We start from the raw sequence: 27,208 nt of genomic DNA, 5'->3' as shown, positions 1-27,208 counted from the left end.
CTCAGACCAAGAAAACGATTGCCGTCCTAAATCAGCTTAGTGGACGGTGCGGATATTCCTATATCCGCACAATCGATTTCTTGGTCTGAGCTTCTGAGGTAACGTCCCACAAGCCAGCTTGGCTTGCTTGTCAGCAAGTCCGGGCCAAATCCTTGTAATCTACTTACTCAGTAACTAAATAAACAAGAGCTAATCAGCCAGTTAGGCTTCGCTGGTGATATGATGGCGCTGTGATGTTGGAGGTGGCGTCGCTGGAGGTGTGGGCGCAGGCGGTCCAGGACCCCTATTATGTTGAGGTGATTCGTGCCGGACGAGCAGAAGTTCTTCCAGGGTAAGAAGATTGTCACGGGGCTTAGTGAGCTGTTTAGGTGGGTAGAGGGGAAAGGCAGTTGTGTGATAGATAGAAGAGTCAGGGAAGTTGCGAACTGGGTTGTAAAGAAGAGAAGTGGATGGTTTTAGTAATAGTTCTATCCTTGAAAACGAGGCCGTTGAGTGTATGTAGACTCTATCTATACTAGCTTCCCAAAATCCCTCCTTAGTTCTATCAATTTTACTCCTCCTTTTTGTCATCCTGAGACAGCCGCCTCGTCATCATCGGCTCCGGCATATCCCCAACTCTTCCCCTCTCCACATCATCTAGCTCACTCGTACTCCCACTGCGTACCTGTAACTCCACCTCGACTCCAGCCTTCCGCCTATCTTCGTCATTTTCAGGAGTACCATCGCGACAGGCCCACGCATCCACATATCGGAGCACGTCTCTACTCCAGAGCTTATTCATGAGCTGCAGCCGGACTGGGACCAGCGCAATGATTATAATTGGGAAAGCCGGACCCGCTTTGGTCAAGGTGATGATGAAAATTCCCGTGGTGACAATGATCTGTGTTATTGTGTAGATATGAATAGGCACGTAGCTGGAAATGCTCGTTGGTAGTTTCGGGAGCTCCGGCGGAGGCGTGAGGAGGTAGAAAGTGCGATATAATATCGGGCTGCAAATTTGTTAGCAGAGACGAATAGACCCAATTGGGTCTCGACTTACTTGACTGAAAGGCTTTGCTCGCCCATGAAAAGGAACAAGCCTGCTAGCACGCTTGTGGGCGTCAAGCCTAGCACATGCATCAACGGTGGGCTAACAAAGGCCAAGATGCCGATTGCATGGAGGAAATGACTCCAGCGTTGCTCGTAGACGCGGCGGGAAACTCGAACTTCTGTCTTTTGTTCTCCATCAGATCCGACTCGGTTCATGTTCTCTTTCTCGTCATGCATCAAGCTCTCCGAGTGCAGTGGTGCTTGCGGAAGTAGTCCATTTGCGGGCGGAATTCCTAGGATGCCACACAATGCGGTGGTTGTACCCAGTAAGACAATGTCCCAGGCGAACCCACCTGGCTTCCGTGTGCCGTAGCGGTTAATCGTGCAAATAATACTGCTAACTTCATGGTCGAAAAAGAAGAGAACAGTAATGATGAGGCCCGGTATGAGTGCGGCAAAGATCCAACTGACCGGCAGATGCCAGAACTGGACGAAAAAGACGGTTCTGTCGGGACTGGTTGGAGTAAAGGATTTGCTGACTTGAAGCGTCTCCTTATCTAAAGACGCCAGTTCGCCGACATGCGGAAGCCCAATGAAGATAATGATGCTGATTGCAGCAGCATATTCCGCAAGTCCCATTCGGATATACCGGTGAAAAAAAGGCTTCCAGCTTTCTGCAGAGGACAGGAAAATGGCAACGATGCAGGTGCCGATGGCACCGATGATAGAATAGAGAAACGCGGCAAACGGTAGAGCATTCCGAGCTCTTTGGAGTTCTTGAACTGCTTTGTGGAAGTAGATGATGCTGTTTAGGAGAGAAAATATCTCGGTCGAGAACGTAGTGACGTATCGCATAGTCCAGTCGTGCGCATTAAATATGGCAAGAAGGTAGTGCATCCATGCTGCGTGTATTAAAGACCATGCCATGAATGGGAGGAAAGGTATCTGTTATGGTTAGCAGAAACAGATACGAGAATGAGGGAATACTTACATTGAAAGAGGTTTCACATAGAGAAAATATATTCTCTGCTAGGATTGAAAAAGGGCCAGTAACTCCCAGGATAGCCAATGGTTGGACTGAGAATCTAGAGAAATAGGATTTAGTATGTAGTTACATAAATTCTATTATACGCCAAAATCTTTGGCATAACACAAATGACGTCCAAGTGGGAGAAAATAGGGTTCAAATGTGCTTGGAAGCCCATTTAATTTAGTGAAGATGAAGACATGACGCGTAGAAATATAGGGTCGAAAAGAATACATACAAGGAGAAGATGATGCCGCAGAGTCCTGTGCTAAACACCACTTCAATAGTTCCCCAATTTTTCCCCGTGAGAACGTATAAATCGCTAGCAAAAGTAATTCCAGGTAGGAGATTCGTGAAAAACACATAGACGGCACTCGCGACAACCAATTGATTGAAGACTTTCCAGTCGGATAAGTATCGTTTAGGTATATTCCTCCAGTCTTGGCGAAGAAGACGGAAGGGTTGTAAGGCTCCATCCACCTGAAACGCTGGGGTAATTTTGGCCACCCATCCTGGAGGCATTTGCGGAGACCTTCGCTACAAGCTGTAAAGATTTCGAACTTTGGGCTGCTTGATAAGGCCCTAAGGCGTGATGCAAAATCCTGTGGTTCCAATCGGGTTCGGCTCTTGAATCTTGACGTGTTGTAAATTTCAGGAACCACCCCACCACGACACCGGTATTTAGGTTCTTCCAAGTCTTCTAGATTTCCCTCGAGTAAGCAAAGAATAACTAGGGGTTATGTTCACAACGACTACTTGAAGCAAGTGTTGATGACTCTTATCGAGATACTGCTGATAGCAGAAGTAGAGAAGACTGGGAGATCTGTTGCCATCCTGGTCGATATATGGCACGCACAGAGTAATAAATGGTGGCGCCTAGCAGATTCTTCTGCAGGTCCAATTGCTAGACGGAGGACGCGCGTTGCACGTTGTCAAATCAAGGGTTTTAGAAGGTGGCACCCTTTTTTTTCAGCCATGACGTCGCTAGGCTCTTGGCTTCACTTGTCGGCTTCGCACGGGCTTACAGCTCGGCAAGGTCACGGAAAACCTCGGCAAGGTCACAAAGTTGAACAGGGTCAGAACCTTTCAGACCACGCTCAACTTCTGACCCCGCTGAGCTTTATGCATATGCAGTGCATATACAAAACATTTTTATTTATTTTATAGAATTTAAAGTATTTAATAAATAAAAATTATAAGTTATGCGTGGCATATGTAGGGCATATGCCATAATAAAATTAATAATTTAAGTTATTAAAATATCCCTGTATATGCAGTGTATAGACTTAGCATATGCGTAGTATATGCTAAGTCTACACACTATATTAAATTTATCTTCATTTTTAAGATTTTACTCCCTTATATACTACCTTTTAAAGTATTGCCTTTGTATTCTATACAAGGTAGGCTGTTTAATAGCATCTATTTAGCATATGCTAAGCTTATACTAAGTATATGCTTAACATATGCTTAGTATACGCTCAGTATATGCTAAATAGATGCCGCCAATATATCACTAATAAGCCATTTAAATATTTTCATAGGGTGCATATATATGCTGAGCATATGCATTGCATATTCAATGTATCAGTCACTACGGTAAATTGTGGCTGCTGATGCACGTTCTGTATGGCTAAAAGTGTGGCCCTGCCGACCTTTTCCCGGCGCTCCATCGGTGACCCCGTTCAGCTTTCGCCGACCCCCATCGGTGACCCTGTTCAACTTTTCCGTGACCCTGCTCAGCTGCACCCCGGCTTCGCACCGAGATTATCTCAGAACTCTTCGTAAACATTCAAGGCGTGGCCCCTTTGACCGACACTACTAGATATACATTTAGTACGAGCTGTTAAGTAATTCATGACCAAATATGCAAAATAGCTTTCACATGTTCCTCTTAATTTCTAAAGCTATTGATGAGGGTACAACCAGGACATCGAANACATGAATGTACGACCTTAAAGTGTACATAAGGAATACAGAAGTAAAAGAAATACTCATCCAGCCGCATCTACAACCTCCGCAAACCATTGCCTCAACGCCGTTGCCAAAATGCCGGGTAACTCTACTACATCCCTCACTACCAAATACCACCGGAACGGGAAACGGTCCATATACCGCCATCTAACCACTTTTCCTTCGGCCGTAATATCCACAGACTGCAGATCGAGTATACTCTGCTTATCTTTTCCCTCCTGCGCTCTTGATTTTCCGGCCGTATCGGTCCCTGCCTGCCCCTGTGTTTGGCCAGTTGTGGCATCTACAACGATGAAGACAACCATGATCCTTTGCTCTTGGGCTCGTCTAATTAGCCTCAATATTTCTCCATGGTTATCGCAGATGCCATCGGAGATAATAAGCTGTAACTGCCACAATTCCTCCATCCTCCCCACCCCACCCATTCTCGCATCCTGGAACAACCCCAAGCTCTTCTCCACTAGCTTCTTCACATCCGTTCGCTGCTGTTGAAATCCAAACTGGCTAAAAATCTCTACCCCAGCCTCGCTAGTGAACGGTTTGTCAAATTCGTGCGCTACCTTCACCTCGTCTCCGAATCCCACGACGGCTACTTCCCCTACTTCAAGCATAGCCAGGGAGCGTGTAATTAGGGCAAGCGTTTTGAGTGCTAGGTTAGCGGCACCGGACTCGGCCATACTGCGACTATCATCAAGTGCGATCATGATCTGGTACGCCCGTTTGCTAGGCTGGGACCGGCGGAGCCAGATCTTGTCACGCTTGTAGCCCGAGGCAATGTACGGTATTATTCGTTTAAGGTTAAGACGCTTACCGGTGCGGAAGTCGCCACGGAGTTTGGTGGCGAGGGTAGGAGCAAGAATTAGACGGAGATGCTCGGTTAACGTTTGCGCAAGTGAGTGGGTCGTGCTTTCATGATGAAGCCAAAGGGAGCGAGCAGTCTCAGGGGTGGGTAGAACGTTTGTCGTGTCGAGGTGGGTAAGAGAAAACTGATTTTCGACTTCATGGACAGAAGCAGTGTCTGAGTGATCGTCTAAGCATTCTTCGGCGTCCTGCATCTCTTCGTCTGGGAAGGTCAAAGGCTTCTGCTCGCCGACGAATGCTTTTGGCCTTCCATCACTTTCAGTATGGTGTCTCTCTTGATGATCGGGTTCGGCATCCTTCATATCGATGTCTTCATTATCATCAATTGTCTGCTCTGCGTCCCTGTCTTCTAGCACAGCCGTTACGTGCTCTTCTTTCTCAGTTGTCGGTAAAGCCATGCTTTCATCTAACGCTTTTGCCTGCTCTTCCGAAGCCGCCCCAAGCGCTTGCGTATCTGCCTGAGTCTCTTTGTCCGGGAGATGTTCAAAGTCAGCATCAGCCATATTGACTTCTCTCTCAATCTGCTGAACTTGCTTATCATCCTTATTAGTGGCATCGCGGATTTGGCGTTGCTGATTATACCACCGCTCAAGGGCATCGCCAATTTGCTTGAAAGGTTGGGCTTCTGACATTTCCTGGCTATCCCCATCCCTGCCGGCTGCGTCTGGTTTAGAAGTCTGTCCGAATTTACCTTCCTCAGCTGTAGACTGCTCATCCCTCTCAGATGCTTCTCCTTTGGCGCTATCGTCCTGGTTCGCTGCGCTTGCAGATGCCTCTTGGTCGTGTTGGATATTTTCCAGGGAATCAGTACCCACTCCAACTTCGGCACCATTAGCTGCATCCTCTTGATCTTCACTTGGCTTTAAATCATCGCCAAGACGCTGCTGATTGGGTAACGGAACTACCGAATCGTCTGCATCTGCTTGCTCCTCCCCCTCATCTATATTTTGTTCTTCTTCATCCTCAACATGTCCTGTGGTGCTACTAGGACTCTCTGCAGTTTCCGGGGCAGCATCCGGCTCCGCCGGCCCCTGTTCCGTATCCATCTCCTCATCGAGAGGTTCATCCTCCCCATCATCCATCATGTTCGCGTCGTCTGTCCTGGCGTCAGACTTGTTATCGTCCATGTTTAGCTCGTCCGGTAACTCTAGAGTTTCGCCATCTTTGGTATGAGGGTCCATCTTCTCCATTTCCTCGCCACCCACATTTTCAGACTCATCAACACCAGCATCCATTTCCATTTCATCCTCTGGCTCATCTTTTCCTTGCTCTGGCTTGCCTTCCTCCTCCTGAGCAGCAACCTGCTCGTCCTTGTTTGAAGTGCCCTTCCCTTCATCACCCTTCCTATCTTTTTCTGTCTCCTCACCTCCATCCCACATCTTCTCATCTACAGTTGAGGGTCCTAAATCATCAACCTCTCCTGCCTCTGAATCTATATCGTCATCTCCATCCTTCTGACTGCCGGATTCCTCATCTTCCCCGTCGTCAGCTACATCACCCATCTCGCCTTCCATCTCCTCTCCACCCATGTCGACAGCGTCCTTCTCATCTTCAACATCTTCCTTGTCTCCCTTTTCGTCTGGTTGCTGGGCTAGTTCTGTCAAGTCCTCATCGTCTTGGATGTCTTTACTAATGTCTTCAGCGCCTTCGCCTTCACCAAGTCCAGTTCCGGCCTCGAGCTTTTCCGACTGACCACCTTTTTCGTCGGACCTCTCAGATGGAGTGCAGAATCCTTGCGTGCCGATTGACACAAAAGATTTGGCAAGGCGATATGAGAGCTTGCACGTTGAAGAGTGAAATACCAGAAGCCTGTCGAGTATGGCTCGGAATGACAAGTGATATTGCTGAATAATTGGATGCAAGGAAGCAAACATTGCAGCTATAGCTTGGATACCGCTGTTCTCCTCAACGAGATTCTCTAAATATTGCATCGAATAAGCAATCATCTGGAACGCAGTCGCTACCTGAGGCACATGCATAGCGTTAATAACTGCGGAAAGACTTTGTTCTTCCCTTATTAGCCAAGCAGTATCCTCTGCAGACTTTGGCAAATTTGCAAGTGCCTTTTCGACATCTTGAATTGACCCGAGGATAATATCAAGGGCCTCAAAGATCTTGTGGCTTAGGTCAGTAACGCTTATTGTGCGATGGCTTTCCGTTTTGGTAACAGGAACTGGCTGGTCGTTTCTTATCCATGGCAGCACCTGCTTCAGCGTACACTCGATATTTGGGAATTCGGCTATCCATTTAGTAATTTCCGTTTCGACTAATAACAGTTTTTCGCGGGCTGTCCGGTCGATTTCAACATGACTGTTGGTCCAGATATTCTCCGGTAAATTTGGCAAACCTTGAGCATGACTGTACAACTCTTGTAAGTTGTCACCCCATTTTGTCAGACCACTGCTAACGATAGAGAAGTCTAATTCAGCCAGTTGCGATTGCGCATTAACGATTTCTGCAGTAACCTTGAGTATCTCCGAGAGCCAAGAAAGGTTGCTGTGGAGCTTTTTCGAATCGTCACGCTGTTCGGCTGAGGTTCGAATCGCTCTGTACTTGCCTGGCTCCCAAAGAGCTGCAGCTTGGTGTAATGACTTTTCAAGCATTTCTAGACTCTCCAGAGTCTTTGCCAATGTCCCTCTCTGACGAACCATCGAATGGAGTAGGCTCTCCAAATACCCTACGCTTCGAGCCACTTCCGCTGTAGTGAGGTCGCCAGAGTGCTCTTTGGAAATTTCTCTGACCTGAGCCATGATGCTTAACGTTTTATGTAAGTAAAACTCTGATTCAAGTCCTGCATCTTTGTGAAGTGTGGAGATTGTGGATAGCCCGGCTAACACAGTTGATAGCGAGTCTTGCCTCTCGAGAATGTCGCCACCTAAATTTGACTTGAAGCCCATCTGACGAACATCTCTTAATGTATCAGCAAACAGCTTCCTCTTTCTCGATTTCAGATGCTTCACAGTCTCTTTATTCTCCCCGGTTAGAGAAGATGGCGTTGCTTTCTGCAATTGTGCCATGGATGACTCGAGATCGGTGATGAAGCTTTCGATGTAAACTGAGCTGTCGAAGCTGTCAGGGGTAACTCGAGACCTGTTTTGCATTATTGAGACTGTCGATGCGAGGTTTTTGAAACGGGAAGGTCGCGATGGCCACTCAGGGATCCGTGTCTCACAAACATCAAGTGCAGACGCATCACTATTAGGTTTCGCCAACACTAATTGCCCCTTCGTTGTCAGTGAGACTTGCTCTTCCGCAAATCCTTGCCTCACTATGCTAGCCGCAGGCTGATTGAGCAGTGCCCGGAACTTGCGCACAAGTTTAGATAGTTTCCGATGTGAAGTCTTTGCACTTTGCTTCAATGCCTCGATATTGGTGTCTTTCCAGCTAGCAAGTCGAATGACGTTGTTCACTTCTTTCTCCAAGGCTTGACGTCCTTTCGACAACGCCTCTTGAATGGGCTTCTCAAATCTTGAAAAGTACGCAATGAAGTTCTCCAAAGCCATGTGAACTAGCTTCAAGGCCCGAACTTTTCTAGCACGCAGAGCAATATGTTCACAGAATTGCTGTAGTAATCTAATTCGTTGCTGGAATTGGCCGATGATAGTTGAGGAGAAGAAGCTCTCCAAGGTCTTGAGAAGATCTTTGGCATGCGATTTCAGAGCGCTTTCAGAAGATTCAAGAGATTCTGGTGCAGCAATAATGTTTTCAAAGGCAACGAACCACCAGTTCTTCGCATCCCTAGCGCATTTTTCCATTTCAATGTCGAACAACCGAGCCCATGTCGTCAGCTCTAGTTGTCTCCAGCTCACAAGGAGTTTTGTGAGTTCTTCGTATAGACAGGAGGCTTTGAATTCTCTGCTCGCGACTCGCTCCCATTCGTGAATGAAGCCATGTAACTTTTCAGCCTTTGTCAAGAATTTTGCAACAGGATCCATGTGTCTAAATGCAAGAGCTTCATCACAGGTGCGGAGTACGTCTCCAAGAGTAGCATGTTCAGGCCAGATTTGTCGGATCTGCTTATAGCGATGCTGGACTTTGTGAATCAGTTTAACAAATTGCTTAGCTTCCGATATGTTTGCGTCGAAGTAGAAATTATAATTACGCCTGGCTCCAGTCGATGAAAGAGCTTCAGTTTTACGTTGAATGGCAATAAAAATCGCGGGAAGACTAGCATCAAGGTTCGTAACAGACGCATCATGAGTCTCATCTTCAGGAATAGCCCCCAATTGTCTAGCAGACCAATCTAGTAGACCTTTGATGCCGTCTTTGGCAGGCTTCCCCCCAAGTAGAATTTCTTGATGCAGATCTGACAAGCAAACGGCAAGCTCTTCGGAGGACGATGATTGTGTATGGCATTCTAATTGTGAATCTCTCTCGTAGTCCGGGAAGAGCTCGAGTTCATCATCTTCGTCCTCAATCTCCTCTTCCTTGCCGCCCCGGTATGTATAAAGGCTTGAATTTGCAGCTTCCTTCTCTTGGTCTGAGCGCAGCTTATCCTTCCAGTCTCTGTAGAAACTAGAAAAGATGTTGTGGACGAGTTCCTGGTCTTCGGAATGGAACTGTCCATTTCTATTTATAGTAGCAACGACAGAGAGCGATTGAAGAGCATGCCATCGAAGATCGGCTCTGGGTTGTCGTTCATTAAAGGTATTCTCAGCGTTTGTAATGAGGGATCTCGAGACATCGGGATGAAACGCTGAGAGGCCGAAGAATGGCGTATGCTGGGAAATGTATGAAACGTAATTTGACAATCGACCTCTCTCTGAATTGTCTTGAGTAGCGAGCACTAAGCCAATTTTGAGGCACGTTAAAAATCCAACAGTAGGACCAGTGATATCATCATAGTAGCGGTAGCTTTCAGAAAGCCGCTTAATGACGTGAGAAACATTCTGCAGGAAGGTTTGATCGTGAGAAATATTTTCTGTGCTGATCGTGCCATCGAGAATGGGTTGTAAGACGTGCAGCAAATTGTTGAATTCACCCTGAAGCGCTTCCAACTCAGAGGGTACTGGCCGTGCAACAGCCGGGACGGAGGGCTCCGAACTCATGTCCTGCAGCTCTTGATTTACACGATGAATACGCTGATTCGACTCTTGACCAGTAAACGCTCGCTCGTATTGCTGGAGCGCATTTAACTTGGATATTAGTGAACGCTTTTTCTCATGGAAGAAACGCCTCTCGATCATTGGTCTCAAAGCGGGGTCAAAAGGACGGTTCGGCACGTATAAGGAAAGTCCCGCTAAGGCGAAGTTAACCCATGCGGTTGAAGCGGCTTGAGGGTCTGTGGAAGAAGAAGCTGGATTGGTACCGAGGTACTCTAGGCAAGAAGGTAGGAGGCTTTGAGCAACAACTCGAAAGCGATCTGTAGTTGGAACCATTAGGTTGAAGCTCATATTCTTGGTAACCGAAAAGTAATCTTGATGAGCCTCGAGAAGTTCGTCTAACAATCTACCAAGGTGGCCTTGCAGAGCTAGGGGCTGAGGCACTGTGAAGCAAGAAGTTTCAATTGCCAAGTGTTGGCCGATTGTCTTTAGTTCCGACTCGAAAGATTCCATCTGTTGGAGAGTTACAGAATCAACGTCGTTCCTATAAATAGTTTGTTAGCTTAGGAAAGCCGCCCTAAGGAATTATTGCCAACTTACATTTTCCGCAGCATCGACGTGTGAAAGGTCTTTCCCAATGCTATCGCCTTCCCATTAACTTTCTCTAGCCCAAGGTAATTGAACAAGTGAAAGAAAGTTTTCGTTGCAATAGCACCGGCCCTAGACATCACGGATTTTGTCGGTCTCTTTGCAAGCAAGGAAGATTTTGCTCTAAGTAGGATAATGTTCTTCTGTAATACCGAGTCGTCATATTTAGATAGTACATCAATGAATTGACATATCCCCTCGAACTCGTCCTCAAAATAAGGTGCCGTATGCAGATCATCCTCGGATGTTCCCCGCCCTAGACTATACACTCCGCCCTCAAGGCTCTGATAAGGCTTTAATAAGCTGTCCCAGATAAATTCAGAAGATCGAATTAAACTTACACTAATAAGTTCGTTTGCATCAGCGTTATCTACCGTGAGAAGGGATAAAGCATTTGATAGTGCTTGGCGGATTTTACACCTTTCAGCAATGGACTCTTGAGATTGCCATAAGGAGTTGTCGAATCGATCTGCAAGGCTCTCTAGGTTCAGAAGGCTTTTTAGTCCTTCTGCCGAGCTAGGCGTCCTCGGCTTAAAACGTCTCCAGATGCGCTCCATACTAAGTCCCGTCGTAAGTTGAGTGCCAGAGCTAAAGACAGCCAACTCTTGAGAGACTGTGTCACTAAACACGCTTGTTGACTGAGTAGCAACTGGCAGCGAAGACGCTACCTCCTGAGTAATCACCAGGTAGGTTTGGAACGTTGCTCTGTCGAAACCAGTGGAGCTTGCTAGTTGTAGGAAGGCCCAGAAGAGGGTTCGCAAAACTTCCAGAGGTCTAATGGCATGCTACACGAATTAGTAACATATTTAAAAAGTAAAGAGTCTCAGGATTGGATTAAAAACGTAGCTACCATATCAACTGTTCCTGTCCGCCACACCTCCTCTATCCAGAGCGCCGTGGCGCGCCAGAATGCTGCCAGAAATGCTGGGATTTTGTTTTTTTCCACTCTCCGCTCAAGTCTCTGTATTTTGATGTTGTCGAGAGCTTGCTTCATGTTAAAGTGGTCAAGTATGATCTCGTATACGGTAACCGCCCATGCTGTAGCATCCATGTTTGAAGTGCTGTAATAGAGAATCATGTCATTATTCAATGGATGGTACGACTATAGCAGAAGCCATTTGGTTAGAAGATGATACATCAATTGCATGAGATGACTTACCTGCGATTCCTCAAAGTCTGTTCCAAGGCTAAACGATTTTCCCAGCTTTGTGTAAAATTCTGATGCTTTTGGCGCCCAACGATTTTGAAATTGCAAAAGGCAGCCCAACCTATGCTTGAGCATCGATGACCGTTCATCATTCTGGTTATCTTTAGAGGTTCCGTTGTAGATTGACAGGACATGATTAGTGAACGGATCATCATTAGGAGTTGAATTATATCCAAGAAAACCGCGTCGAGTGGCCAATTGAGCTTCCGAACTGTCGATTAAACCTTTACAGATTTCCGAGTGAAAACTTTCAAGCATACTAGAATCTTGAATAGAAAGGTGATCAAAACAGACATCAATATTATCTAGTGACAGGTGTTGTTCATTTTTAGTGAGATGCTTGAAATACCGGAATCTATACACAGCTGATTCAAGAGGGTATGCTGGAAGTGAGAGACATTGACGCTCGTGCTGCGTATCTGTGTCAGGGAGAAGGCAAATTTCGACAGCCCTGTTTCGCATTGCTCGTGATAGTTCGCCATAACGAGGATCCATCGTCATGAAAATCCGGGAATTGGGATGTGGTCTAACAACCTTGGCGTCACCATCTGCGGTTGAATGTTCATTGATGCTTAAATATCCATTTGGTTCAAGCAATGAATTGAGTCTGTCAAGTACAGAGGAGCTGCAAAGATTTGCATTATCAAGAACGAGCCATTTGCCCTGTTCCAAGGCCCGCACTAACAGACCATCGACCCATTGGAATCGAGCCCCATCAATTGTCTGCGGGGTGTTTGATAGCCGAGCCATTTCTGCAAAGATTTGGTGCGATTCTGGGGATGATTCTTGTTGAGATATTTTCTCGAGTACAGAATAAATCTCGGAATCGATAGTAGAAGCAGAGCTATTAAGTATCTCTAGTACTTTGAGATAGCATGGCAATAGATCAGATGCATGGTTTTCAATGATACGGGTTCGGACGAAATGGTCCAATTTGGTCAGAAATTGATGAACCTGCCGTGAGGGGTCAATCTGTTCATAACCCCCGACAAGGTCCATGGCGTCTATGTCTGCATTCATAGAAAATGTGACAAGACTGGAACCTGTGACGGCAGCCAATTGCCTTATCAAATTCGATTTTCCCGATCCTGAAGGACCAACAAGAATAACCGGCCAATTTTGCTGAATGCAAATCATCAGAGATTCTATGGAGCACAGTTGTGAGTTGCGAAGAAAGGATGAGTTTTCCGAAAATGCAAGTCTTTGATTTCTCTCCAGCAGTCCTAACCCGACTTGAAGGCCGGCTGGGCTGAGATTGTGGTAGTAGGTTCTTCGATCTACTCTATTTCCATATGTGCTTGTGAATAATTCAAGGACCCTGTTTCTGTCAGCCTCGCTCCGAAATCGTTGGGTGAAGATTGTGTCCAGGAAGTCTCTAGCATTCCCAGCAGGAAGAAGTCTTTGAGAGGCCGTGAGTAGTTGAAGCCAGCGAAGAGTGTCTCGTAAGTTGAATTCCCAAGGGCTACCTAGGACGCCAAAGCTGCGGTCGCGCACTACATGGTTATCAAGCTCGGCAACAAAGGTAATTAGCTTGCTGAGTTCTGTGGTATTGATCTGAGGAAATATCTGCTTGCAAATGATCGTTAAATCATCTGGTCTGAAAATGTCAGCATATACAACTGTGAATCGATTAACAAAAGATGCAGGTAGTCCTTTCCGGCCTCCACCTTGGTGGTGGGGGTTCTGTGCTGCAAAAATGCGGAAGTCGGGATGTTTATGGAAGGTTTGATCTAGCTCTGAGATATAGACTTCTCCACGATGGTCCAGAACGGCATTCAGGCCTTCAAGGACTGATTGCGAGGCTAAGTTCATTTCATCCAGAAGCACCCAATCTCCCCCTTTCATGGCCTTGAGAAATGGTGCGTCTCTCCAAGCAAAGGTACCTGCCATTCCACCTTCAACTGGTACATCGGAGCCAAATAAATCCATAAGATCAGTCTGCTCAGACAAATTGAGACGAGCAAGAGGTTTTCCTACAGCTTTAGCTATAGCGGTAACAAGCGTCGTCTTGCCTACACCGGGGTTTCCTTCCAGGAGTATTGGCTTTGGAAGTTGAAGAGCACGCACTACCCTCATAGCATTTGATCTTGTTGTGGGAGCGTCAAATGAGAAACTTGGCTCTCTTACAGCAAAGCCAGACCTAGGGATCGAAAAGGGACCTAAGCTCAAAAGGGTTTCCGACACGTTCACACTAATCGATTTAAAGTATAAAGGTAACGTATTTGTACCGAGGAGTTTGTTGAGCCGATTCAAGCACTGCTTCCTCTCCTCATCCACACTAGCGGGGGATATTGCAAGCAGAGCAGCTGGATTAGCTCCGAGGGTGTCAATGAAAACCATTGCAGCGCCATGAACGATTCTAAATACGGGGTCTGAGGTTTTGCAGTCGTTAATAAAAGAGACCCAGGAAAGAGTGTCTCGAATAGATATTGAAGGGTTTGCAGAGGTGTTGTATTTATCATTGAACCACTGAGCGAAGGATACAATAGATCCGGCATATTGAATAGCAGTCGGCTTCAATTTGGCTTTAACGATTTGGAGTATGTCCTCATTGTCCGATAACGCCGGGACCCAGATCTCGGTAAAGCGATTACGCAGAGCCGGAGACAGTTCCCTCTTCCCATAGTCACCACCAGGATTCATGGTTGCTAGAAATTGAAACTCTTTTGAGCCAATGACCAATGAACTACTCGGCAATTTCTCCGCAAGAAGAAGCATGCGCTGGGGTTCGAGGACACTATTAAGACGTTCAAGAACAGAATCCTCAGCCATGGAAATCTCATCTAGAAGGAAGTAATGGCCGGCCTTCATTGCATGGACAAGGCTACCGTCAGCCCACTCGAATAAAGCAGCTACTCTAGTTCGATTGAGCCGAATTGCATCTCGATTCTCGATGGGTATAGTACTTTTAGTCTCTTGTTCGAGCCCATCATATATTCTGAGCAGAACGTCAAGTTCCAAGTCTGTAAGATTCGGACGAATTTGGAAGGGCCCGAGAACGTGGATAAGCTGTTGTCGTAAGTGGTTTTCGATAGCAGCTCGGTTTCGGATTGGCCTCTGAGCACCAATCAAGTCCCCAGTTTCCGTATTTTGATGCGCATTGACGATATGCAGTTGCTTGTCAAATGCATCTGCAAGCATTTGACAGACCGTAGTCTTTCCACAGCCAGTTTCTCCGACAAGCAAGACAGGCTCATCGTTGCGGATTGCGTGAGCGACAAGGACAAATAACCGGCGCATTGCTCCAGTCCAAACAATGTTCCTAGTATTACTAAGCTTGCTCTGATATAATTTGATCTCTGGAGAGGAATTTTCGTTGTATAGAAGGTTTTCGTCAATAGATACGCGAGGACCCCCTTTGCTCATTACCGTTTCGATGACTTTCTTAACGGCCTGTCTTTCTTCCAGTTTTCTCACACGTTCTGCGAGAAGCATGTATCCATTGATAGCTAGATCGTTGACAGTCTCTGCCTTTCGTAGCGCCCAGCGAAAAAGATCACGCAACGTCGCAAAACTTTTCTGTTCAAATAGTCGATTTTCTTGTCGGAGGATAGAAAGTTCTTCATAGACTTTTACAATCCTCTTGCACCAGGACTCTGGAATGCTTGTTCTCTTGTGCAGAATCTCAGTCAGCTCTTCGACAGGTATGTCATCGAAGTGAAGCTCAAGAAATCTGTTTCGGAAAGCACGTGATAGCACCTTCCGGCCGCCATAAATCCCAGCAGGATTTTGTGTCGCGAACAGCATGAAGTCTTCATGCGGTCTTACAACTTCCTGTGTTTCTGGAATTAGGAGTTCGCGATTATCATCCAAAAGCCGATTCAATGCTTCAAGCACATCAGTAGGAGCCAAGTTCAACTCATCTAAGACAATCCAATGGCCTTCGCGAAGTGCACGAACAAGTATTCCCTCCTGGAACTGCAGCTTCCCGTCAACACCGGAAACATACGTGCCGAGATACTCCTGAAGATCTGTGTGTTCGTGGTTATTAATGCGAACAAACTTGTTGCCAGATCGTTTTGCCAGATACTCGATCATGCTGGTCTTTCCGGAAGATGTTGGTCCTTGAATCAGAATAGGATAACGCCTGGTTGAAGCTGCTCTGATGAGATTGTTCAAGTTGCGCTGGATAAAAGGTGTGATTATATAGTGCGATTGTTCTTCAATCTGGTATTGCCCTTTGCGTAACCAGTAATGGCCTTCTGCAGCGTAACTTCTTGAATCATCTGGCTTTCTAAGTGGTTTTCCAAGTTCGGCTTTCATGTTGGATTGCTTAGTGAAAAGATGCTGTTTGATAAATGGAGCTACAAGATCCTCTGAAGCTTTCCCAAGAAAGGTAAGAAAGCTCATATGAAAACCTTCGTATAATGCTCGCCTCAGACTGCATAGTGGCGCCATTTCCTTGGCGTATGACAATGTGCGAGTTAGGGTACGGAGACTGAAGTGTGCTTTTTGATCTGCGCCATCCACAAGCATATTCATCTTTGCTAACCTCTGGATCTCCAGGTACAGATTGGTGACGTCTAATGCAAGTTTTGCCACATTGAAATCACCAGGGTCTCCGCCAAGATACTTCCCCACGATGCTACGCAAACTCTTTGGGTCGCTATCTGGACTTTCGACATATAGCTCAGTGAATCTTGATCTTATGCTTGGAGGAAGGTCCTTCTTCCCCACGTCAGTTGCAGGATTCATTGCGGCGAAAACGCGGAAGTTCGGATGCGCTACAATACGCTCAACATTCCCAGTCTCAGTGAGCAAGATAGAAGGAGTTCCATCTGGACCACCACCAAGTAGGTCAGCTATGGCCTCCAGAGTATCTGAGGAGGCAAGATTTATCTCATCGAGCAGGACCCATTCTCCGTTTCTGACGGCTTTTACAATATTTCCCTCAAGGAAAGAAAACGCAAACGCTTCAGATCCGCTCGAAAGCTGAGCCTCGATGTCGTTCAAGTCGGCGGCAAACTTATCCCATCTCGCCTTTGGGAAATCCGCTGGAAGAGAGTCTACTCTGCGCTTCTTTTTTGGCGGTCCCCCCTCCAGATCCTCTGAGGATGCTCTAGATTCAACAGGAGCGCGTGTTACTTCAACCATATGAAGAGCTTCCCGCCATAAGGCACAAACGCGTTTCCACTCTCCTTTTGCAACTCGTTTGCCAAGAATCTCGATAAAACGGTGGTTTTTCTTTCGCGAGAATGTCGAGTCAAAGAGTTCGTCAAACTCATCCTTCATAGGGATAATGAGGCTGCGGATGTTGACTGGCTTGTAGCCTCCAAGAAGGTCCCCGCTCTCACTCTGCTGGGACAAGTTGAATGCTACCAGCTTATGTCCGATCTGTTCAGCGAGATATTGAATGCAAGTAGTTTTGCCCGTGCCGGTTTCACCCACGAGAAGAAGGGGTTCTTTACGATCTACAGCAACGGCAATTTTCTCAAGTAATCGTAATGTGTAATCGTTGGTAGAGAATGGCCTAGAAGGCGCTGGCCTGTTTGCACCTGGGGGTCGATGTCGTGGCAGCGCGGCTCGCCCAACACGGAATGTACTTGTCCTCAAACTCTTGCCAGGAATTTCGTATTTAATTTCACGTCTAGAAAGGAGATGATCTCGTCGTTGAGGGTCAATGTGGAGCTCCTCCGCCACGCAAGCCATGACTCTCTGGCGCGCACTTTCACTCTGTAAGCTCCCCGCAAAGCAATCCAATGCTTCCAGAAAAATATCGTCCAACTGGTTGGTGCTAAATGATGTGGGACTAGTAAGTAGGGCGGAAGTTCTGTCACACCACTTCAACAGATCGCGTGGAGTAAGGGCTCGTAATGACGCCCCGTTATCTGATGCAAGTCCAGTTCCTCGGTATATTGCTTGAAGCCTAGAGTAGACCCTTATGATTGAGGGTATGTGCCCTTGGAGGTTGGGAAATCGGACTACGATGACCTCTTGAAACTCGTCCTGACTGGGCATTTGAATGTGAATGAATCTCCAGAACCGACTGCCAATTATATTTGGTCGCGCAACCATTTCCTCATCCTTTGAATTTAACGTAGTACGCATAGTCGCAATGATCTTGAATCCCCGAGCTGCTCTAATGGTTTCACCTCTGCTGGGTATGAGAAGCTCTCCTCGCTCGATCAGAGGTAATAGGGTGCCAATGACCTCATTTGGTGCACGATCTAGGTCTTCAATAAAAATCCACCGCCCTTCTCTAACCGCAGTGGTAAGGACACCCGGCCGCCAGCTAAATGTCCCAGGAGTTGCACCTGTAGCGTACATTCCAATAAGTAATTTTGCATCACTCTGCTCATTGAGGTGAAGAGTGACCATCGAGCGACTCTTGTTCAGTCGCCATGCGAGATGTCGAATCAAGAGTGTCTTCCCAGAACCTGCTAACCCAGTAAGGAGAAGCGGGTTCGGATTCAGTAGTCCTACTGCGACATTTTTCAGGTTCTTAGTTGTGGTACAGGTCGGAACTAGATTTGACGGCGTATCTGTGGGAGGCCCTCCTAGTCGTGGGAGGAGTACTCCATGTACATCGACAGTCAACTGAGAGAGATAATCCGCAGGCATGTCAGCTGGGAGCGCTCTTTCCGACCACTTTCCACCCAGCTGCACACTCAGATCTTCATAGCGCTTCTCTTCCCACAAGCTAAGGAACCGGTAGTCGATGATCTTTCCTTCCCATTCGCCGTGGAGTGCATCATGGCCGGCGAATCTTTTGAGCATTTCTTCCGCGACGGCATCCGCTGCATGAAGGTACAAACAAAATACTCGGATAGCCAGGTATCGTACTACTCCACTCATATGCAAGAAAAGAATCTCAAGGGTGGACGGTCGAACATATTTCGCGAAATTGGTGTTGTCGAAGCTAAGTAATCGAAAAATACCCAGTAGGAGCTCGCAGATTTCACGCTCAGGGACAGCTTCTACATTACTAATGCTTATTGAGACAGGATCTAAGAGGCCTCCCAGTGATTGCTTCGAGAGGAATGTCTCTACATGTNCAGCAAGATGAGGCGCGAAAGGAACGATACGCCCGAAGGCAGCAATTTTCTTTAACGAATTTGTGTCCGAAACAAGCCAGCGCGCACACACATCAACAAAAAGATGCTCATATTGTGTGAAAAGGGTATCCGTGAGGTTCAGGTTGAGAGCTTCTATAGCGAGGGAAGCGGGTGATGCAGTGTTGTAGTGGGTAAATGTGTCCTGAGAGATTTCCATTGTGTGAATAGAACAGAGTGGATAATCCCCTGGGGCGTGCTCCCGTTATTTTGGCACGCAATAGGCTCTGGTACGCTGAAGGCAATGTTACGGGCATGAAGGCGTCGATATCAAAAATTCTTGAGATAACTTTTGTGCCAAGACGCTAGCACACACGAGGCGCTAGGGTTGCACCCCCGGTCAATTGAGATTTTGACTGCGGAGGACATTTGTGAGCATCAACCCGAAAACTATCACTCTTTCCACAACACCATGTCTCTCTCCTATCAGAGTACTCTCCGACGCTGTGCCTGCGCTGCAAAAGTATCATCTCCATACCTTCGGCCCTCCGTAGCCGCCCTATCTCAACGCAGGACCTCGCGGCGATGGCAGACGACAGATGCCGCATCACCGAGCAATCCCAAAATTGCAACTATCGTTGATCAAATTAGTCAATTAACATTATTGGAGACTGCGGATTTAGTCTCTAGCCTAAAAGTATCACTGGAATACTTCGTATTGATATTGAGCTCTCAGCTGATACATCTCATAGTCACGCCTCAACATCCCCGACATGCCAATTGGAGGGTTCTCAGTAGGTCCTGCTGCAGCTCCCGCAGCAGCGCCTGCCGAAGAGGAGGAAGCTGCGCCCGCTGCGCAAGAAAAAACACTTTTCAACCTGAAGCTGCAGTCGTTCGACGCCGCGGCGAAGCCAAAAATCATTAAGGAGATCAAGTCTATGCTAGGATTGAGCTTAGTGGACAGCAAGAAATTTGTGGAAAGCGCACCAAAGATGATGAAGGAGGGGGTGCCGAAAGAGGAGGGAGAGAAGATTGTGGAGACGCTGAAGGGTCTAGGGGCTGTTGTAGTAATGGAGTAAATATGGGTCTGATTTTGCTGGCATTGTGGAGGCGTCACACTGTATTTGTATAGATGAGCACATGTACAGATATGGCTTGATTCTTGGGCGTATTCAAAAATCAAATGGAACATCTAGATACTCTACATTATATCGCTTCGTCGCGTACAACATTCCATGAAAATGCCCTTAAAATGCATCCGGGCCCCAAAACCGATGTTAATATCGTTATAACCGTGACGCCTTCCCAATGCTTTTCGTATGAAGTTCGGAAATTCAGCCATACTCCACAGCATGCCGCCTCTCAGCAGCATCCTCTTCCGCGGCGATGAAGTCATCATCCCCTATATCACTCCCCTCTTCCCACAACTTCTCAAATTCATGGTCATCCTCTCCGCTCACTGCCCAGATACTTTCTCTTAATCGCTTATGCCTTTCTCTATCCTCTTCGATTCTTTGCTCAATCTGTCGCTTATCTAGCCGCGAAGCTCCATTCGGTTTGCCACCATGAGGCGTCGAGGTTTTGGCGGACGCACCATTCAGAGGTCCTTCTGAGAGAGCCGGATGAGCAGTGGTGATGTCTCGCTCTTTTAAGCACTCTTCAAGCTCGAGGACAGTTTGAGGGAGAAGGACTTGCTTTTGCTGAAGCCCTTGGAGAACCTAGATCATGTTAATATCATCCACCGCCTCCAGGCCTCGGGGGATACAAAGCATACTCTTCTCACTACTTTCACGTTAGCAGCTCCAGACCCATCGCTCGGCGCAACTGCATCAATGACTCTCAGGATATCCCTTTGCATCATTCGGACGAACTCGAGGTGATTTTCTCTTTGCGCCATGTCGCAAAGGTGCTCGATAAAGTACATGATATTTGCGCGGTTGTTCATATTGTTCTAGATTTGTTAGCCCTCAATCTGTTTTATCCGTAGCTTCTCCAGACCACTGACTCTTTCTAACTGTTCCAGAATGCACGAATGCAGATCTTCGTCCATCTCTCTGTTTTTGAGTGCATAGTTGGCCGCTTTCTGCGCCGATGTGACTGATGCATTGAGATGCTGCAGTTGATTTGTAAAGCGCATACGCACTTCAAAAGGGTCAGCCATGTCTGAGAGGACTGAAGAGCAAGTGTATCAAGGCTCTGAACGGCGGCCGGCAGAATAATGAAGGCGGTCTCGGTCAAAGCTTCAATTTTCTCCCACCATGCCTTTTTCTTCACAAGTTGGCATAAACCACATAAACCATACAACAGCTCCGCCTCTTGTACGATAGCCTAAAAGAATTAAGCCAGGATGTCTTTAGCACCAGGAGCACCCGGTCTGACATTGACTGTGCTAGGTTGCGGTTTGTGTTCCAACTACCCCACCACTACTTTTCTGACTCCCCACAAGGAACAATGGGTATAGCAATCCTTTCCGGTATAATGTCCTCACTCGTTGATCCTCGCGCAATGAGCGCCTCTCGTTCGCCGTCTGGAGCCTCTACTCCCGCCGAAGAACTCCCGGAACACTTTCCCTCACGCTTCATCGCCTGCGATAGCCGGCCTGAAGCCGCAAAGACGGTTAGGACTGCGCTTGGACACTACAACGCCTCTCTCACAACTCTCACGAATCAGAATTTGAAAGGCACAATAGAAGCGGATATCATCCTGCTCGCATGTAAACCACAGAGTTTCCGTGAAATCCTTGGAGAGGAAGGCATGAAAGAGGCGCTTGCAGGCAAACTACTCATCAGCATTCTTGCCGGCGTAACGGGCCAGCAGATCGAGGAATTCCTGTATGGAGAGGAAAAGCCTGCTAACGCATGCCGTGTCGTGCGCGTCATGCCCAACACAGCGTCCTTTGTCCGGGAAAGCATGACTGTTATCGCCACCTCCACACCACCTCTCGAGCCCCAACAATCTGCCCTCGTGACTTGGATTTTCAACAGTATTGGCCGCACAGTACGACTCCCACCTTCTGCTATGGACGCCTCGACTGCGCTCTGCGGCTCTGGTCCTGCTTTTGTAGCCCTTGTGCTGGAAGCGATAGCGGATGGAGCCGTTGCTATGGGCCTGCCACGTGCAGAGGCTCAAATGATGGCTGCGCAGACCATGCGTGGAACCACGGGCCTAGTGCTCAATGGTGAACACCCTGCTATTTTAAGAGACAAGGTTAGTACACCCGGTGGATGCACTATTGGGGGTTTGTTGGTGCTCGAGGAGGGTACAGTGAGGGGAACGATTGCGAAGGCTGTGAGAGAGGCCACCGTCGTAGCAAGCAAGTTAGGACAGGGAATTCAGGGTGTGAATGGAACTAGACGTTGACGCTGGGTGATGACGGCGCCATAGGACTGGATTTTAATTTGCATTGGCTCGGCGTTACGGTTAGACAAAACGGGATTCTAGATGATTGATGTTTTTATGTTTGTTTTGCTACGCTTGAGGCCTATGTTAACTTCGAATGATTACTCTGATGTTTTGGGGCAGCTCCAAGCAACCTGAACGAGATCTTCTGTAAATATTTGTAACTCTAAGCCAACCTGCCCAAGTACCAAACCTAGGGTAACACATTAGTAAATTTCAGCGCAAAAGATATCTCAAGGTTTTTTCCTACCACTATTTACTCAACCAGAAAAGTACGGCACGGCTTCCGGACTATACACATATAGGTAATTTTTCCGGATGGAGGAGTAATATAACAGCAAACATAACCGCCAGCATTTTCACTTTCTGTCAATACCTTCTTAGCCCGGCTAGAATTCTTAACAAGTTTTATTGCTCTAATCTAGTCTACGGATTTTTCCGGTTTGCCGCAAACCTCAACCGGGACAACAAATGCAAGTTCTTAGTCCGCTGCCTCCAAAAACGCAAAATATAGTCTGAGAAAAATGCCAGGAATACCTAAAGAGGGTAGAATGCCATGTAGGTGGTTGGCCCGCTGTGTCAACAATCAAAGAACAGAACTCTTGCCAATGGTAGAAACTACCTAGGTATATACAAGGCACGGAAACTCACTGGTGCTAATCGGATAGTATACCAACACTTGATGTAGCGTATTAGACTGTACCAGCAGTAATATTGGGGCTGTGACATCAAGCATCAGTCAGTCTCGTACGTTTGCTTTTTAATTATATTCTTTTTCTTCGTCCGACGCATTAGTCCCACCGGCTCTCCTCCCTCTCCCTCTCCACCCGCCTTGCCCTCGCTTCGTCATTTTCTTCATCTTCGTACTTATACCTCACTCTCCTACCACTCTTCCTACCAGCCCCCACACTCTCGGCCTCCAGTCTCCCTGTTTCGGGCCCCCCTGCCTCGCTCCCGCGTCTCCGCTTCCGACGCTGCGCGCTGGGACCTGTGGGTGGCAGGAAGGGTTTCTCTTCAGCAGGTTCCGGGTCGTCTCTTATTCGCTTCTTCTCCGTCGCGCTTGAAGAAAGCACAGGCGAGGAGGCTGCAGATGAGGGTTTCCCGCCCTGGAGAGATGCGCGGCGCTGTTGCTCTTTGAGCATGNGTTCGCGATTGCGGGCTTCACGCTCAAGGGTGTGGGGGTCAAGCGAGGGCGTTGTGGGTGTGGTAGGTGTAAGGGGAGTTGTTGGGACAGAGGGTCCGGAGTGCGATTGTGAGGGTCGTCGGCGCGGGTTCTGGGCCTCACGCTCACGCTCACGGTCATGCGAGCGCTCTGCGGCAGGTCCTTTTGGAGGCTGAAAAAGAGGTTGAGCTGCTTTAGGTTGTGTAGGTGGAGGTGGCATATTCATTGTTGGTGTGGGAGCTGGTGTGGGACCAGAGGGGCGAGCTTTGGAGCGGCCCTGGATCTTAAATTCAGTCTCAGCTGCTGTAGAGGGGCCGGATGGTCCTGTAGGTGCTGTAGATGGTGGTGGAGATCGGTCTCTCGATTGTGATTGTGATATTGTGTGTTCCCTATCGCGCTCCTTTTCCTTCTCCTTACGGCTTCGTCTAGAGGAGCGGTGATGTCGTTCATCGTCAAGTTCTTCCTGAGGAGATGTCGATCGGTCGCGGCGAGAACGTTTCCGGTCTCGATCTCGGTCCCTGTCTTTTTCTCGGTCCCTATCTCGTTCACGTTCACGTTCACGTTCACGATCGCGATCCCTATCCCTCTCTCGGTCTCGGTCTCGGTCTCGGTCTCGGTCTCGGTCCCGGTCGCGGTCACGGTCCCGATCCCTCTCGCGGTCCCGATCACGATACTTTTCGCTTCTACTCTTGCGACGGCTGCTGAGTTCACTTGGTATCTCAGTCCCATTAGCAATACCAGAATCATCAACTTCGGCTGCTTCATCAGCGACCGGAGATCGTGATCGAGTTTTGTGCCGATGTCTCCTATGGTCACGACTACGGTCGCGGCTACGATCATAACTCCTGTCATGACTCTTGTCACGACTACGGTCACGACTACGATCACGGCCGCGATCATGATGAAAGCGAGATGACCGATGCTTCTCTTTGTCGCGTTTGCTGCTTCGGTACCTTAACGAATCAACGGATGAAGTTCGTGATCTATCTTCTCGAAACTTTTCTTTCTCTTGGCTAGTTTGGTTCTCCTCGGGGAGATTCTCGCCCTCGTCGTCCCCATTTTTCCGAGACGAGCGATGGCGGTGTCGATCCTTGCGTCGCTCGTACGACTCTGACTCGGTTGAGGGGCTTGTAGATCGTTGGCGATGTTTACGACGGTGTCGTCGTGAGTGTGAACGAGACCTTGATCTTGATTTTGATCGTCCGGGGGACTTTGATCTGGATGGTGACTTTGATCTAGTGCGCAATGCTTCGTCTCGTTCGGGAGTTTTACTGTTGCAACGATTAGTTCACTCAGTGTGAAAGACGGTAAGGATTGGACTTGCCTTCGTGGTCTCGAGTGAGAGCTGGTCACTGACGGATCTGGGGCAGCAACTGCGGCTGGTGGTGGTCCAGGATATCTTCCACGACTTGCAAATCCAGTATTGGGTCTGCCTTCACGCATTGCCTTGGGCCCTGTCGGAGCACCTTCAACACCTAGGCCTCTAGGCTCTCCCGGTGTGAGGACAGTGACGTCTCCGCCTTGAGGCAAAATGGCATTGTTAGGACCAAAGGCGCCGGTAGGCATGAAACCTCCTCCCTGAACCCCACGACCTCCGAAGCCACCTCGAAAATCAAAGCCCGCCCCACGACCGTACCCGCCACGCATTCCTCCTCGGCCTCGATGAGGAAAATCGTTCATCACGCCTGACTGAAGGTATTGTCCATGATTTAATGGAACCGTTGGTTCCTGATGCACAGCCACGTTCATGTTGGAATTGTCAAAAGCTGGAGCGGATGGTTCAGAGGTGTCCACGGTAGCAATGGGCTGCAATCCCTGGATCTGTTCATTCGAGTTCGGATTTACAGGACCTTCCTGTGTAGCTCCACCTGCTACTGCTGTCAATTCCTCTGGTTCAGTGGTGATATTACCCTGTGTACTTGACGTATTGGCAATGTTAGTAAGATCCTCACCTTTCTCCTTATTTTCTGCATATTCTGTAGTTTGGCCAGGCACAGTAACTTCGGCATGGTTTTCTGTAGGGTTTGACACCAATTCTTGCGCCTCGCCTGCATCAGTGTTTGGATTAGGCTGTGAAGGTTCGACAGATTTTTGTTGTGAGGCGCGGCGACCTTGAAGTTCCATGGGGAGTTGGTGGTGGAACGCATCGTCCTCTTGTTGGTCCGGCTGGTTTTGACCTGGGGAAATATGGTTTTGACCAGACATATGGTTCTGACTAGGACCTTGTGTCTGATTCTGACCGCCAAAATTGCCTTGTTGGCCTCGACCAAAACCTTTCTGCTGATGCGCTCCTTGACCATGGAAACGATTCTGGTTCTGGTAATTATTCTTTGGGAACTGTTGTTGCTGGTGATGCATCTGATGGGGAAAATGCCCCTGGGATGATTGATTATATCCACCACCAGGATAATAGCCAGCATTTGCGCCACCAAAGTCACTGCTACTCATCTGCTGTCCATTCCACCCAGTCCCGTAGCCCCCACCGTAGCCCATTCCCATGTTCATGCCGTTCATGCCGTTCATGCCGTTCATACCAGCCATTCCGTTCATGCCCCCTCCTTGTCCTCCGTACCCCCCGAACATTCCTTGCGACACAGGGCCCATATTCATACCTGTCATACCTATGAGAATATTGTAAGCTTGCGGACTTAGTAAGATCTTCGCTGTCAGTGGCTACTTACCCATCATGGCAGAATAATTGTTCCAGTCACCGCCCTGCATACCATTTTGCATACCGTTCTGAATAGCCATCGGATTGAATCCAGCCGCACCACTCCAGTCCACGCCATTGAAGCCGGCCTGGCTTGGATCGAACCCGAAACCCCCTGGATACATTTGTTGACCTTGACCTCCATTCATATTCCACATAGCAGCTAGCCCATGACCTTCGCTGTACTGGCCCATCTGGGCTCCGTCCCGAGTGTCTTGGCCGTCCTTTACAGTATTAGCTGAAGTTGGCTCAGCAATTTCACTCGTCGCCGGGACTTGTGTGGTGCTGCCTCGTCTAACGGCGTCATTTTTTGTCTGGTTTGAACCCTATTTAATTTAATAAACGATCGTAACTTTCTCAACCAGCCCACGTACCTCAGCGGATTGTTGCTCCGGAGCCTGTGAGCCAACATCTTGCACTTCGGAGTTGATAGCTTTATCCTCAGCCGTCACTTTTCCAGGTGTATAGGTTTCTGACTGGCTGGCAGCCATTTCAATGCTCTGAATTGGCTGATCCGGTGTGTCCACATGTTGTTCGGCTGATATTGTAACTGGGGTAACAGAGGGTACTGGCGTGACTGGAGTTTCGAGCTTTGCTACATTGCTGCCTCCACGCTCCTTGTCTCTCTTTTTTTCTTCGGATTTAAGGAAGGCTTTTACCGTCAAGCGCAGCGCTTTATTCGGCCTGCAATCTTCGGCAGTGAGAGGGCTGTGCGCGCAAACAGGACATGACTCTGGTAAAGATGTCTGGCCTGTAGAGGTCAGCGCTTAGGCTCAACTACAAGGTTACTCGAATTGGTGGAGTAAGGCTCACATGATTCACATATATTTTGATCACAGCAAGGAAGGCGGAACGCATTCACAACCAATTTATTGCAAATAGCGCAACGAAGCTTGACCGGGATATCGTCCTGTGCAAGAGAGCTTAAACGCAAAGTCAGAGATGTTTATATGCAGCATAAAATAGTAAAGAACCTTACTGTGCAAGATCCATTGCCGCTCGGGTTGAAAGAACCGCAGCCATAATGTCGGCTAGTCAGTGAAAATCGACGGACGGCCTACCACAAGGAGACAAGGGAGAAGAATGTAGAGGCGTGCACTCACGCCATAGCAAGGTAGATGTGAGCAGATCGGGGAGATGAGAAGTGTTGGTGGACG

General features: G+C 47.9%; 6 protein-coding genes across 6 annotated transcripts; 2 read left to right on the top strand and 4 right to left on the bottom strand.

The window, feature by feature from the left end:
• Positions 1 to 269: 269 nt before the first annotated feature.
• K441DRAFT_667122 (uncharacterized protein) lies at positions 270 to 2,978 on the bottom strand. The gene is made up of 4 exons (XM_067649770.1): positions 2,295 to 2,978; positions 2,021 to 2,114; positions 1,040 to 1,974; positions 270 to 989 (listed from the first exon to the last, which is right to left on the bottom strand). Exons 1-4 carry the CDS (start codon positions 2,576 to 2,578, stop codon positions 551 to 553), a joined length of 1,752 nt encoding a protein of 583 aa, XP_067499285.1. The 5' UTR covers positions 2,579 to 2,978; the 3' UTR covers positions 270 to 550.
• An 8,293-nt stretch (positions 2,979 to 11,271) lies between these two features.
• Positions 11,272 to 19,083, bottom strand: K441DRAFT_269332 (P-loop containing nucleoside triphosphate hydrolase protein). Its single transcript, XM_067640870.1, has 2 exons — positions 11,741 to 19,083; positions 11,272 to 11,683 (listed from the first exon to the last, which is right to left on the bottom strand). The coding sequence occupies exons 1-2, from the start codon at positions 18,998 to 19,000 to the stop codon at positions 11,405 to 11,407; spliced, it is 7,539 nt and encodes a 2,512-aa protein (XP_067499284.1). The 5' UTR covers positions 19,001 to 19,083; the 3' UTR covers positions 11,272 to 11,404.
• Positions 19,084 to 19,252: 169 nt separating this feature from the next.
• On the top strand, positions 19,253 to 19,859 carry K441DRAFT_689815 (ClpS-like protein; the record flags this gene model as incomplete). Its single annotated transcript, XM_067652336.1, has 2 exons — positions 19,253 to 19,477; positions 19,533 to 19,859. 2 exons carry the CDS (start codon positions 19,253 to 19,255, stop codon positions 19,857 to 19,859), a joined length of 552 nt encoding a protein of 183 aa, XP_067499283.1.
• Positions 19,616 to 20,955, bottom strand: K441DRAFT_667121 (uncharacterized protein). The gene is made up of 3 exons (XM_067649769.1): positions 20,786 to 20,955; positions 20,555 to 20,731; positions 19,616 to 20,498 (listed from the first exon to the last, which is right to left on the bottom strand). Exons 1-3 carry the CDS (start codon positions 20,939 to 20,941, stop codon positions 20,115 to 20,117), a joined length of 717 nt encoding a protein of 238 aa, XP_067499282.1. The 5' UTR covers positions 20,942 to 20,955; the 3' UTR covers positions 19,616 to 20,114.
• Positions 20,956 to 21,050: 95 nt separating this feature from the next.
• K441DRAFT_618917 (pyrroline-5-carboxylate reductase) lies at positions 21,051 to 22,417 on the top strand. The gene is made up of 2 exons (XM_067645852.1): positions 21,051 to 21,179; positions 21,227 to 22,417. Exons 1-2 carry the CDS (start codon positions 21,128 to 21,130, stop codon positions 22,138 to 22,140), a joined length of 966 nt encoding a protein of 321 aa, XP_067499281.1. The 5' UTR covers positions 21,051 to 21,127; the 3' UTR covers positions 22,141 to 22,417.
• Positions 22,418 to 22,563: 146 nt separating this feature from the next.
• On the bottom strand, positions 22,564 to 27,103 carry K441DRAFT_667118 (uncharacterized protein). The gene is made up of 6 exons (XM_067649768.1): positions 27,031 to 27,103; positions 26,865 to 26,974; positions 26,426 to 26,802; positions 26,023 to 26,377; positions 24,666 to 25,962; positions 22,564 to 24,612 (listed from the first exon to the last, which is right to left on the bottom strand). Exons 1-6 carry the CDS (start codon positions 27,072 to 27,074, stop codon positions 22,971 to 22,973), a joined length of 3,825 nt encoding a protein of 1,274 aa, XP_067499280.1. The 5' UTR covers positions 27,075 to 27,103; the 3' UTR covers positions 22,564 to 22,970.
• Between the last annotated feature and the right edge of the window lie 105 nt (positions 27,104 to 27,208).

Source organism: Cenococcum geophilum (assembly GCF_001692895.1).
Source record: "Cenococcum geophilum 1.58 unplaced genomic scaffold K441scaffold_53, whole genome shotgun sequence".
Classification (NCBI taxonomy): domain Eukaryota; kingdom Fungi; phylum Ascomycota; class Dothideomycetes; order Gloniales; family Gloniaceae; genus Cenococcum; species Cenococcum geophilum.
Note: the sequence above shows the minus strand (reverse complement) of the source record. Positions and strands in the feature narration are given on the sequence as shown.